General features: G+C 40.2%; 1 protein-coding gene across 1 annotated transcript in view; it reads right to left on the bottom strand.

The window, feature by feature from the left end:
* The window catches only part of VIPR2 (vasoactive intestinal peptide receptor 2), a 184,219-nt gene that overhangs the window by 25,428 nt on the left and 143,535 nt on the right, over positions 1–15,256 (bottom strand). The window contains exon 5 of the mRNA XM_075587818.1: positions 9,728–9,825. Coding sequence (XP_075443933.1) covers positions 9,728–9,825 — 98 coding nt within the window. The remainder of the gene's footprint in view (positions 1–9,727; positions 9,826–15,256) is intronic.

Raw genomic sequence — 15,256 nt, 5'->3', positions numbered from 1 at the left:
ATTCACTTTTGTAAGAGAGGCATTCATTGCCACATGGTTTGCTGGCAGTGAGAAATGGTACCATGTCACTATCACTTAGATCAAATTTATCAAGCAGCCTGACATCAATAAAAATAATAAAATCAGACACAAAATAAATATAGGGCTTAACCATTAATAGTGAAAACAAAACAGAACTATAATTGTATATTACATTAACAGTGTAAGTCACATTTTTTCTTAAAATAACATAACACTTGTATTGCTACATGTAATACAGTATGTGCAGTATAATCTCTGGAGCCCAATCCTAATACAGTGTATTAGTAATATTTTTCCATTCTATAGCATAAAACCAGTTTTTCTGTTTTTTGGTTATCATTATAACATAATATTGTAATAAATTCATTTTGTAAGTTTTTGCATGGGTGTTTTCTTGATGTATGTGGTGGATTACCTTCCTTTTACCTTAAGGCGTTTTCTCTAGTGTTTATGATTATATCAATATTTACCTTGGTGCACTGCTAATGACTAGAGTTTATCATACCCACGATTCCCCTCAAGGTTCGGTTGTGTTACTGGTATTATTTATAATTTTTTTTGTGCACATTCTCACTTTTTTCTTTTAGTTACATATCTATATATAGTAGATGAGACATACTGTATGTCCATCAACTTCAACCTACAGTATATTAAGCTTAGATCCTTCCCATGTTTACTTGTTTGTTGTATTCCTGTATACTGTACCTTTCCTTTCTAAAAAATATGTCCAACCTTTTTTCTTTTGAACAGATATATTGGATCTGCCATCACAGCTTCCATGGGAAACAAATTTCACATTTTAAATGCCCTTAGTGTAAAGAACCCTGTTCTTTGTTGCTGGTGAAATCTCCTGTCTTGCAATGTTCAAGGATGACCCTGTGACCTTTGTTCTGCCCTTAGGATAAATAGTTATTTTGAAGCTCCTTGTATTGACCCTGAGTATATTTGTATATATTTATCATATCCCCTCTTAGACACCTCTTTTGTAATATACAGTGGCATCATTATGCTTACTTCACTCCCCCCCCTGCCCTGTTTAAAGTAAGATAAGATCTTGTTTGCCTTTGCCTGACATTCAGCACTATTGCTAAGCCTGCTGTCTACAAGCACTCCTAAATTCATCTCCATCAACGATTTACCTAATATTGCCTAATTTAGTTTGTATGTAGCCTGTTTGTTCTTGTTTCCAAAATGCATAACCTTATGTAGCCGGGCTCCCCTCTCCCGCAGTTGTTGTCGGATGGGAGGGTTTGCAGCAGGGCAGGGAACGCTCCGGTATATCGGAGGTTCCGCGATATAGGGTGCCGCCATATTGAGTTTTGGCGCAGGCGCAGAAGGTGGTGGAGCTGGTGGAGAGCAGAGGTCGCGCATGCGCGGGCATAGTTGCCAAAGCCCGCGAAGGAGGAAAAGTTCCTATAGGGTGGAGCATAGGGAACTACGAGTCCCAGCAGCCACCGCGAGACCATGTGACGCCAGGGAACCAATCGTGTGGTTGGAATAGCGAGAGGAAGGGCGATATAGGTCGAAGGGGCGCGCACGTTGTTCAGAGCTAGCGGGAGGAGGAAGGAGACGGAGCTCCAGGTGTAGGGAGGCACTCAGCCCCTACCTAGGCCTTATACCCCGGCCCAGTTAGGCCCTGTGTCCCCGTAGAGTGGAGCGGAGATAGGGATTGGCCTTAGACAGGTTCCAGTTCCCTTATTGTGCCATTCTGTGATCTAGCAAAGAGACAGTGTTCATCTAGCAGGAGGTCTGGGCTCAGACCCTGCTACGGTTGCTGCAGTTCATCTGGGTGGGATCGCCCCGGATGCCTATTGCTGGAGCCATATCGCATCTGACCCTTTGTGAAGATTCCTTGCAGGCCCGGGTACTGGAGTGCCCGGCAGGTAACCATCACCAAGTGCACCAACTATACCATATATTCACACGGGACATAGTGGCTGCACAGTCACACATATCTTTATCTCACTTGAGGGTGGGGAGCATATTGTGTTGGGGTATTGGACACGGGGTGGGATCACCCGGTGACGGGAGGGAGAAGCGTCCTGTGAGACGCAGTAGATAGTGTCGCCTCTAGGGAGTGACACCTGTTGATATATATATATATCTGCCTATACAGACAAGTAAAGTCATTCGGCTGTTTATATGCTGTGCATGTGTGTATTGATATATATAAGTGTCCTGCGAGGAACCACTCCCCCTCTGGCGGGAGCCATCGCAGGTGGAGGCGCTGCACCAAGTATGAAGTGTTATCTATTATTACGTGTGCCCCAGGCTCTCCGTGGCGGAGGCTTAGGCCCTGTGAGCCTACAGGTTATACAGCATATGGTAGCGGTCTGTGTTCACTAGGAAACAGGGCTACACTTACATTTATCTGTAGTAAACCACACCTGCCATATACCTGCCCAAGTTTCCAGTCTATCCAAGTCCTATTGGAGAGAAATTAGATCCTGCTCTGATTTTAAGACCTTACAAAATTGAGTGTTATCAGCAAAGATGGAGACGTTGCTCCCTATGCCAACATTGAGTTCCCTAATAAACGAGTTAAAAACAGTGGTCCCAGTACTGAACCTTGAAGTACTCCTCTTAGGTTAGCTCAACCTGAAAAGGTTCCATTTATGATAAATCTATGTTGTCTATCCTTCAAGCAATTTTCAATTCAGATGCAAAGATTTTTTACAGAAGTCAATTTCTTTATTTTGTACACTAATTTCTTCTGTGGAACCATATAAAAGCCTTTGCAAAATCTGAGTACACCACATCAAATGCATTAACCTCATCTAAATTCCTACTTACCTCCTCCAAGAAACAAATAAGGTTAGTTTGGCATGATCTATCCTTCATAAATCCATGCTGACTATTAATAATTATTTTATTTTCCATTGGTTATTCCTGAATATTATCCCGTATTAAACCTTCAAATAACTTCTCCACTATCGGTCAGGCTAATTCCCTGGTTGCATTCTTTCTCCCTTTTAAAATATAGGCCCCACGTCTGCTTTACGCAAATCTTGTGGTAGTAAGCTTGTGGAGATGAATTCTTGAATATTAAGGGGGCTATGTACTAAGCACTGAAAAGTCCTTTTAAGACCGATAAGTGTCTTTTAAGACCGATACTGCGTGCAGCGCGACTCACAAAGCAGTGATAACACTGCAGTATCGCTCTTAAAGACATTTTTCAGGGGGGAAAAAGTCAGTGAAAAAAATAATCATCCAATCAGGCAAAAAACAGCAAACGTGAGTTTTTTTGCCAGTCAGGGCGATTCACTAAGCGGTGATAAGTGTATCACACTTTGAAAACTCAGCATTTCTTTTCACCAGCTGAAGGAAGTGCAAAAGAAATGGAGACAGTCAGAAAATCTTTGTTTACCTTTTTTCAGCACCGCATTGATACAACAGGCCGGCGGGTGTCCCCAGGTGATATCCGCGGGTGTCCGGGGCCCTCGGGTAATCCCTGTGGCAGTACGGGGCCCTCGAGTGATCCCCTTGTGAGTCCGTGGGTCCTCGCTATCCTGCGGTACCAATGCGGTGCCCCAAAAAACACAAGGCCAATACACCCCCCTACCCCCACCCGCCCCCTAACACATACAGTACAATAATTGGCAAAATTATGATTATCCAGATATGGATAATAGTGCATTTGCCAATTTAAAATACATTAGGCAGCATAAATAAAGTAAATAAATCTTGCACTCACCCCTGCCAGGCTGCCACGATGAAGGCCGTTTTCATCCTCATCACCGTCTATGTCCTCCGTTGCCGCAAACAATACAGAACAATAAAAAAAGACAATCTAATGTCCCCTAACCTCTTAATAACCTTAGCGGTTAATAACTGCTAGATTAATCAAGGGGTTAACCGACCCTCTCCCACTACCCACCCAGGAGGCCTAAGCACCCTCACTAGGCAACTACCCCTAACCTTCACCCATTCAATGGTACAGTAGGTACATCATGCCCATATAATATGGGCATGATTTACCAGTATAGCAAGAAATGGCAAAGGAATAAAAAAACAGGCCCAAATAAATCATGACATTACAAAAGAAAAAACACATAATATTGCAAAATAAAACACATATAATAGCCAACCAAATAGATAACAAAGTCCAATAAAACAATTGAATAGCACAGTGGGTACATCATGCCCATATATTATGCCAGTCAATGGTTAACCTAAAAAATAAAAACAATCACAAACAAGATACAATGCATTCCAAACAATCACAAAAGAAAATACAATTAAGAAGTAAACAGAACAAAATTACCCCCAATCAATTAATCCTGTCCAAAATAAAGACCAGAATAAACAATTAAAACACCAAAACAAAACCATGAATAAATAAAATAAATATCCAAATAAATTGCATCATTCAAAATCAAAAGCCAAAAAAGAATCCAACATTAAAAAACAAACAGCAATCAAAAGTCATAAATAAACAATTTAAAACCCCAGCTAAACTTCAATCAAACAATATGCAAAATAAATAGCATACACAATTAAAAACAAATAACCAATATACATTTAAAATACATACTAGCAAGCATTTGCAAAAAACAACCATTGCTTGTCCCTGTATGTGTGTATATCCATAAAGAGACATTCATAAATACAGTGGCAATGAATGGGCAAAAAAAAAATGCAATCACAATAAAAATATATCAAAAAAACCTGTAAATGAAAAATAACATACATTCAATTTTTTTTCCTTACCTTTAGATGTCTTCACCCTCCGATTCCTGGGGACACCGCAAGCTCTCAAACCAATCCACATACTCAAACAGGAACGGGCCACAGGTAAAATAAATCCAAAGCCATTTTTTTCTTTCTTTTAAATTTGTAATCTATTTTTGGGTCTTTCGGGGTCTTCAATCTTCTTCATCTTCTTCTGTATCTTCTTCTTCAACTGTTTCTTCTTCATCTTCATCCAGCATGCCCTTGTCCTTCTATTGGTGGGGAGGTCCTCCCTCCTCGGCTTCTTGCAGTCAAATGAGGCTGCAAAGTCTTTTATAGGCCTATGACATCACATTTTAGGCAAATGGTTCACATGCCATCTGATTGGCGTGTGAAAACCATGTGCCTTTTTTTTGGTGACGTCATGTAAAGAAAATGAAGCCAGCCAATTAGAATGGCTGTGCTTCTTTTCCCTTTAACACGACGTCACCAAAAGCAACATGGCTGCCGTCATATGCTACTTCTGCCAATCTGATTGGTTGTTGTAGACCATGTGACACCCTTTAGATGACGTCACATCCTTTCCCTAAAAAACTCTGTCTGTATTTTATTTCCATGGGGTTTATGTTATATCTTAACCCCTTTGGTACCAGCCAAGATGAATTTGTTTTGCATTGGTAGCCCGTGGCATCAAAGATGTTGAATAATTTTCTTCCATAGAGTTTTATAAGAAATCCTATTAGATAACTATGGCAGAAAACTGTGATATAACCTACTCCTCCACAATTGCATTACTAGTGCTGTTAACGCTAATTTCTATGAGTTATCGATTATGTGTATTGCATGGGCTATTTAATACTGTTACTGTATAACGCAATTTCATGGAAGAAAATGAAATGAATATCACTACCCATTTATCAATATATAATCCTTAGTCAGTATGAAGGTAATTCTAAAGAATTGTTGAGATAAAATATTTTAATAATGCCAAATGTTAACTGCACTATAATCAACCTTTAGTCAATAAAGCCCTATGTATCAAACCAAAAGTACAGGTAGTCCTCGTTATCCAATGTTTCACTTTACAATGAATGGCATATCCAACGCTTTACCATGCAAACCTAAGGGCCATTTTTCGACGCCGGAATACGTTATCCAACGCTTACCGCCACTGATTAACATGGGACTCACTTTACTACAGTTTTACTATCCAACGCTACTTCCAGAACGGATTCCGTTGGATAACCGAGGACTGCCTGTAGTGACTTGCTGGCGCCCTACTGTTGCATAGGCTCCTCTGTTGCTATATTTGACAAATGTCACTCAGTAAAGTAATCAACAAAAGGGAAGTGCATGCCTTCATGTACCTGAACTCGCTAGGTGCTCGTCCCTGGCAGGGACTGCAACTGCTGACATCAATGGATTCTTTGAAAGGAGAAGGCATACAAGACTTTTATACAGCTGTAGCACCCTGCTAAAAATCCCCTTGGACTGCATGTCAGCCCTGGTAGCTGCAGGCAGTGCTAGGGTTAGCTCTCACAAGGCTTGGCATGTGAGTTAGTCCCTGTAATGTTTCCAAATGTTGCACTTCCAGGCACATGTTTGGCCCTGTGGTTGTCTGGGCAGAGTGTTAGTCACTCCCTAGATATAAAAGGTTGGGATCCACTCTTTTAATTTAGACCCCCATGAGGATTTTACCATCAAAGATGAGCCTCCAAGGATCCTATCATCATCCACACCCTAACTTTATACCCATCAAGGGGAGTCTCCATGTCCACCTGGCCTGTGGTGTAAGGAGCAGCCACTTTTATTATTTTCCAGGCAGGGATAGTATTTTCTCAATAATAGGACCCCAGAATAACAGGAATAGGGGGTATACTGTCACAGAAAGGTGAAAGAGGAAAGCCTCTCTATATACAGTCTTCATGGTGAAGAATGCCTAATATGTGATTCCTGTAATGCCTATGCTGAAAGAAGTCTACATTTCTGTAAGAAGCAATTCTGTCACAGGGATATGTAGGTCCTGGGAGAGGCTTGACCCATGTCCAGTTTCAGTTGTAGGGTCCTGAGGTGGATCTATTCTGGGTTCCATTTCCAGATATAAGTTGGGATCAGGAATGGACTTCTACCAATGGAGATGATGAATACAGCATTGAGTAAATGCTGAAAACCTGTCCTGATGAATAATGCTGCTTTGATGCTACTGACAATAAAATGATTCAGTTAAATGTTCCTGGTGCCTTTTTATATTTTATTTGATCACTCCTCAACTACAGCCTTGGCACGGATACCATCAAGGATACCCTGAGAAGACAGGTAAATGTAAGGTCCCGCGTTGCGGGGACTCCCGCTCTCGGCGCCCCCTTACCTTTCTCTTCCGCTGCTCAGAATTCCCGGCGGCATTCCTCTGCCGTCGGCATCACCCCCGCGTCTCTCTTCCGGGTCGCGCGCGTCATCCTTACAAGTGCGCGCGGACCCGAGCCTCTCTTACCTGGCGTCCTGAACCTAGTCCCGCCTCCTCCTTATGGGCATGCGCACTGGCATGCTCTCCAGCCCCAGCTCGATCGGGTCCGCCCCCAGGCTTCTCTCCCCTATCAGGATTAACCCCTGGACCGCATCTCCGCTCCTCCCTTTCCCCTGATAGGCCCCTGCCCACTATTTAGTCTGGTCTCCCCATTCTCTCAGTGCTCTGCATAGCTCCTGTACCTTGGTGCTGTCTGCTTCTGCTTGGCTCTCTTGTTGTTTCAGCCCCTGTTCCTGTCCCTGGATTCTCTGCTGACCTCCCTGGATTTCGACCTTGGCTTTGGATTTTGACCACGCTGCTTTCTGGACCCTCGGATTTGGCTTATGGACACTCTACCACGCTGACTTCTATACCCCTTGGACTCGGCAAACGGACCCTCGACGACGCAGCTCTCTCCTCTCCTTGACCTAGGCTTACGGACACTCTACGACACTGCCTTCTCTACTCCTGGACCATTAGCTTACGGACTCAACCTTTCTACGCCGGATTTGGCAAGTACCAATCTACTCCTATTTTTGTTCCCGGACCAGCCACGCTACTTACCACACTCTGGCCGCGCCCCTGTTTACTGTTAGGTGTGTGGTATTTGTCTGTTCCACCTCAGTCCCGGGGTCTCGTCTGGTTTGTGGGCAGGCCGAGCGTTACAGTAAACCACTGAGCTAACACACACCTTGAAACAGATACCAACCCTGTCCAAAAGTACACAGACTGTAGTAATATCTACCTCATTGTATTAGTATACCCTATCCTTGCAGCCGGGGGGGGGGAGGTGGGTTAAACAACGTTTCAGTGTAGTAATTACAGGTCCTGATGAAGGTGTAATAACTACTGTATACTGAAACATTGATATTTTAGAATAAAGATGTGTTCTTTTTCTATACAAGTCTCGTGTTCCTTCCCCTTTCAAATAATGCTCATTAAGGTAAACCAGAATGTTTCCACAAATGAGTTGTATGCTACTCAATTTACTCTGTCAACTGTGGATATGATATATTGCTTTGCTATTTTTAGTTCTACTTCAAAACACAAATATTAGTAAAACCTGAACTCTACGTGGCATAACTTCACCAAAACCACTCCGGAACTCCGGTTGTTTGCAACCCACAGCGAACTTAAAGCCCCCCCTGCTGACATCACCACACAACGAGGCAATGTCAATTACCTGACCACATGCTGGTCTTCTTAAGCCCACTTGCAGATAAGCGGTCATCCTTCTTACATTTCGTAAGGGCACATCCATACATTTAATTCTTCAATCGATTGACACAATTGTATCTCATCTGTTTTCTCTTTTTTTTACCTACATGTCCTATTTTGATACATTTGTCTGTATCATCTACCGGTAATAGGACACGCTATGTGTTCAGATATATTCTAATAATTATAAATCACACTATGAAAGCTTGCACTTCTTTTCCTTTGCATTTATAGATATGGTTTGGACATGGTCGTTATCCTTTGAAGCTGCAGCCACTCAATGAGATACTTTTAGAAGAACGTTTCCCTTTTTTACAGCCATTTTTCAAAGGTTTAACACTTGAGATTTTTTTTTTGTGGATAGCACTTTATTTACATTTTTTACATTTCATTCTATATTGAAGCCACCTTTAACTCACTAATTTTTTATGTGACCGTGTAACAGGGACATCCTTTTTAAAGAAAGCTGCCTCAGAGCTCTGAATCAGGCAGGGAACTGGTTAATTGCAGCCACTCAATTAGCCAGTCTCCACCTGGTAATCAGACAGGTTTAAAATTTCTGCTCAAACAGACCCAGAGAGATTCTGAGCATACAGGTTTACTGTGTGCTAATGACAAGACACAGAAGAGGACACAGAGATTTCCTCAGCACACAACGGTGCTGACATGAGGAGAGGGTCTTGAATATACAGGAGGAATGTATATTGACAGCAAGACACAAGGGGACCAGACCTCCTTTCCTGGACGCAGAGGACCCAAGAACCTGCCAGAGGTTGGACCCTCAAGCACACCAAGACACCTGGACACCACTGACCTGGAGGGACACCTGCTTTAAGGTACCGCTGAGACTTTGGGGTATAGGCTGGAAAGGGGCTCATCCTCCCAGTCTTGTAAGAGAGGGACTGGGGGAAGTAAGTTAGCCCTTACAAAGGGATAGGTGTTTGTTGTTTTTGTATATTTTTGTTTGCTGTGCTGTTTAAAAGGACAGGATCAATAAAGCCATATGTTCATTTCACCCTGAACGGTCTCCTTTTGCATCCCTCTGCACACATCTCTTACAGACCGTATAATAATGTCCTATTGTTCTTTGTATTTTCCTTTATTACATTTACATATGATTCATTATTTACTGTACTCATAGCTTTTAACAAAACTTTTTCTATTAATCAATCCTCCATTACCCGTTCACATTTCCTATAGGAGTTAGTGCAGATTCTCTTATCTTCCCTCTCTACGTGGCATATGCCTACCCCATGGCCCTGCAAACCAAGAAAGAAAAGGAGAAAATACTGTAAATTATACCTGAAAACTTACCTGAATAGACAAAGGATTGTGCTTCCTATTGTAAGAGCGATCAGCGACACACTGTGTCCAAATGTATAAATAGCTTTAACTATTACGTAAAAATGTACCTGTAAATAAAACGAAAATAATTTTGAGCAATAGTGAATGAAAGTGACATTTCTGAAAACATTTAGAAGCCGATGCTGTTTAATTCTTTGTGCCATCAGTAACTTTGCAGCACTAAATACATAAACTATTTGTACAATTAGTAAAATATACAGGACACCTGCAAGCTCATATTGAACCCCCAAAATAACCACAAAATATATATATATATAAGCATATAGGTGTCACAGAGGAGTGCTACTGAGCATGGCGATATATATATTTAAAACCAGAGACAGAACATGAAACACAGACAAAGCTCAGTGCACATCCAGTGAAACCTATACACGGTACAGTGTCTAAATATATATGTATAGATATCTTTTGAATAAAATGGTCTTTTTGTTTAACATTTTGGCCAACGTGTTGTAGGCCCCTGAGCCACTACACGGCAGACCACATCTCAAGGGTCCCTAACACTAATATAAATTATTAATAACCTGTGCATTACGAGGAAGAATGATTTATAATAAATCTGTCAAAATTAATTGCATAGTTCTAAGTCTGATGGAAGGTTTTATTAACCTGTACATTACCAGGAAAAGCACTCTGTATTAGATTTGTCACAATCATACTGCAAGCAAGCAAGTTCCCCTGAGAGTGGGAGATGCTATGGAGTGAGCTTTAACCATTTAAATGTGGGAGGGGGTGAGCTTCAACAAGATAGGAAGAGCCACCTTCCAATCAGCTAAGACCATCTGAACAAGATTTATAAAACATACAGGACACCTGCAAGCTCATATTGAACCCCCAAAATAACCACAACATATATATATATAAGCATATAGGTGTCACAGAGGAGTGCTACTGAGAATGACGATATATATTTAAAACCAGAGACAAAACATGAATTTAATAGATATCTATACATATTATTTAGGCACCGTACTGTGTATAGGTTTCACTGGATGTGCACTGAGCTCTGTCTGTGTTTCATGTTCTGTCTCTGGTTTTAAATATTTGTACAATTATACAGAAATACGAAACACAATATCTTTATTTTCACTGTAGCATTTTTTCAATCTTAAAAATGGACTATAACTACTGTACACAGGAGATCCAGTCACAGGACATGAGTATGCTAAATACACATGCTGGTACTGTAACATTGGTCAAACACGTTTTTATTGACTTTCTAGACATTATATTGAGGAACAGACAGTTCATGGACCATGGCTGCAGGCAGCTGGATGATGCCTTAGAGCAGCATAGACAGTGGCATACAATAGAAGAACTGTGCAGGTTCCTGAGTACCTGTGAGGAAGTCACCATTTTGGTGATCAGTGATCCCTCCAATATCTGGAATAAACATTACTCGATATGCAGCATAATAATGGCAACAATGATGATAAAAATGATGATATGTTGGCAGTGGTTGCTAAATTGCTTGAATGCCTTGGTGAATGACATCCGTATTGTCAGTACGAAACAGGGAAAGGAATCATTTGATGTACTCTTTTATACCCTACAGTAGATTCAAAAACAGCATGAAATACTTTTTGCCTCATGGGGTTGAGACTTTGCCTCATTGCAAGGAAAATCACATTGATTATGTCCAGGAAGAGTTGAAAAAGAAGTAAAGGCAGAGAGAGGAGGCTAATGAAGGTTCTGAGAGGGCATAAAATCCACACTGAAACTGACAACACGGTGGTGGTCATCAACACAACTTTCTTCCTCTTAGGCTTCAAGCCAAGTGGCTTTTGGTAGTGGTGGTGGTGGCAATAACAGTAGCTGAAGTCGTTGCCCATCCCTATGGCAAAAATTCCATCACTATGACATTGTTTGCACTAGCGCAGAAGCAGCAGGCATCTATAATAGTACTAGTGCTATGGACATGGTGGAGGTGTATATGAGTGATAGTTCATTTCTGCCACCTGAATATGCTCCTCTTGAATACTACGCTACTAAAATAAAAACATGGCTCTTGCAAAGGTTTCAGTGGACTGGCTGAGTTATCCTCCTATCCTGCAAGTGTGTTGTCAGAGAGAGTGTTTAGTGCAGCTATTGCAATCCTAACCGACCGCAGGACAAAACTATCTTGTGGCAGCGGGGAAAGGCTCACTTTTATCATGTTGAATAAAAATCTGATTTCACTCAAACATACATGCCCTGCACCCAGCATTCATGAGGTTATGGACGGAGCAGCTGGCTAGTAGATGATTACAAAACTAACACTTCTACCAGCACTATAGTTGCACCTCCAAAATATGTAATGCATCGCAGGTGCCAGCTGCAAAGTGGGTATATATCAAAGGGCTTAGTAATGCTATTATTATTAAGGGGTTCTTATAAGTGTATATGGAGATTTGTATTTCTTGGAATGCTAACCTGCTATGGAACATTGTGTATTCCCTGGTGATGGCTGACACATGTCACAGTGTAATTATTGTTTGCGTATTCTTTCCTCTTCACTTTTGTCTTTTTTAGACTGATTAATGGGAGTATAGTTAGCTCTATCTCTACCTCTATTGGGTTCTTTTATAGGTGAATGATGATTGTCTCTATTTGATATTTCCTTATGTTGATAGTCCTGTCCCTCCTTTTTTGCTGTTCCTCCCTGCTGTTTCTTGTCATAATAGCTATTATTTTCTCTATATGTATTCTTTTTATAATCATGTTTATGATATCTCTTGTATGACCTATTTTTGTTCCAATTTCTCTGTTCACCTTTCCTGTAGTCTTCCTCATCTCTACGTAATTTCTTTGTTTTCATGTTATCAGTTTCCCTTTCCAGAGTCTCTAATTTCTTTTGTAATAGAGTATCTTTTTCTGTGAACTCTTTTGTGTTCTCTAGAGGGGTTAATTTTTCTTTTATCTCATTTATTTCCTCATCTAATGCTCTTAAATGTGCTTTCTGTTGGTTTATAATTAAATCAATTAACCCTTGGGAGCATCTGTCTAACAATTCATTCCAACTCATCAAAAAAACTCATCTTCTAGGTCAAATGAGGGTTTTTGAGGAGTCTTAAACCTCTTGAAATTATTCCACAATTCTTATATTGTTCTAAGAATACAACATCTAGCCATTGTTTTGTGTCCTTAATCATCAGTTTCTCAAATTTAGTAAATTCACTTGTAATTATATTCTCTACATTCTCATCATTTATTTCCTCTTCCTCATCTGATGTTTTATCAAAATTGATCTTTCTCTGTAATCTCTTTGAAAAGACATTTACATTGATCTCAGAGGTATCCATTACTTAAGCGTGCTGCCCACTCACCAAAAAACAACCAGTGAATCGTGAAAAAGTGAATATAAAGGCGCGAACAACTCAATTGTAAAATTTAAAATAGTGAATGTGTAGAGCTAATATAAATCACACAAAATAAAATAAAATAAAAATAGTGACAATCAAAATACGTGTAAGTCTAGTGACCCAGCTCGAATCCTCTGGTGGGACCTGTCTCACGGGTTCCAAGATGTAAGGTAATTCTCAAACAATCCAGGGGGAGCATGTAAGGGAAAAAAAGACAAAAGAACACACAATATAAGTGTAGATGTATGGAAAACTGAGATAAGGCACGTAGTGTATTCTTGGGTCATATGTCCAGCCTACTCACAAGATGTAGATGAATAGAAAGCAGTTGCAAGAAGGGCTGCTACCCGTGTAGGATAAGTGTAGTCAGGAACCCCCCTCAAAGGCACAGTCAGCGATGAGATGAGGTATACGAGAGATGGGAAAAAGCTACATAGCGCGATCAGGCTGATAGGTAAATTCTTTATGTAAAAGTATATAAAATGTGCACTTACAATGTGCAAATATAAAACAAGCATATATCACTTGATAAGTGAAAATGAAGGGTCACCGCACTGCTCACCGCCTCCCCTGGGTTTTCAAACTTCTCCCACTCGTAAGCTGTGATCGGAGCTTGTCCTTGCTCTCTTGCGCCCGTCGGAACGTGTGACGTCACGGCTGCAGGGCTGGTGAAGTACGGATCGCCTTCAGGATCAAAAAGGTACCACTGAACGCGTTTCGCCCAGTTCAGAAACTGTATCCGGCTTCGTCAGGAGTGTGTATGCTGGTATGAATGTACCTTCTATATACCCCCTCACATTAATCAATTAAACATATAAATATAGTTATGCAATCCGTCCTGATGGTACTTTGATCTATTCTAGTGAACAGACAATGGATATCACATTCAACATAATTAAAACAGCAGAGTGTAACATACATAAAAGAGATCTATGAACCGTCATTCATATTTTATCAAATTTTTACAGAGAAGGGAACAGGAAATCAACTTAATCGGATCTTTACTACATATATAGAGACAGCTAAAATTTAAATGTCCATGGATCAATTATCCTTATGGACGGGGTGGCAATAAGACAACTAATTTCAGATTTAATTTTAATTTTTATTCTTATTGATTTTTATTAAATCATATAATTTTTATTATTCATTGTTTATTTGTAATTTATTATTTATTATTAGAGAGGAAAAATGAGCATACAATAGTGTATTGTAAATAATGGATGCAGGTGTTATTACCTAACAGGGGAATCAAAGGGTAGATACTCTAGGTACTGGAGATTGCCTAAATAACATGTCAAATAGCAATGTTCATACATAGATAATGGATACCTCTATAATGTATCTATGGATGGAAGCACTGAGACTGTATGCGGTCTTCATTTATAATGCGTTTTTTTTAATATAATTAAGCAGACTTACAAGTTGGACGGGCAAAATTACATCTCTATTAATCTCCTTATATTTAAGTGTAGATGAATATATAGAAGAATATACATAATGTATATATGTATATTTAAATTTGTGTGTATTTAAATTCTTTTATTTATTTTAATTATATAGTGAAGTGTAAAATAATATCAATTGGATACAATGATATTTCATTTACATAAAAAAATCAATCGATAATAAACATATACATAATAATATAATCGATATACATATAATCGATATACAGAGGAGCTAAAATACCTTTTGGATGGGGGAAGGGAGGTTGGCATACTTGATGAAAAAGAATATGAATTTCTATACCAAGATAAAGCTAAGATGCCAATCTTCTATTTCCTCCCAAAGGTACAAAGGTAGAATGGGAAGAACATTTTATATTAGCAACCTGTGATGTTGCATCACTCTATACCATCATTCAGCACACACAGGGATGTGCAGCAGTTAAACGAGTTCAAAAGGGAGACGAGGCATTACCTGAATTACAGATTGATTTTATTATTGACGGTATTAAATTCATATTGGATCACAATTATTTTTGGTATGGGAACACCTTTTATTTACAGAAATGTGGGACGGTGATGGGGAGGAGGTTCGCGCCAAGCTATGCCAATCTATTTGTGGCAGATTGGGAAAAAGAGAACATCTGGTCGGGGGGAGAGCTTGGCGCGGACCTTGTCCTCTATCGCCG

This window comes from Ascaphus truei, chromosome 2, assembly GCF_040206685.1.
Source record: "Ascaphus truei isolate aAscTru1 chromosome 2, aAscTru1.hap1, whole genome shotgun sequence".
NCBI classification, from domain to species: domain Eukaryota; kingdom Metazoa; phylum Chordata; class Amphibia; order Anura; family Ascaphidae; genus Ascaphus; species Ascaphus truei.
The sequence above is the reverse complement of the archived record's forward strand: the minus strand, read 5'-3'. Positions and strand labels throughout refer to the sequence as shown.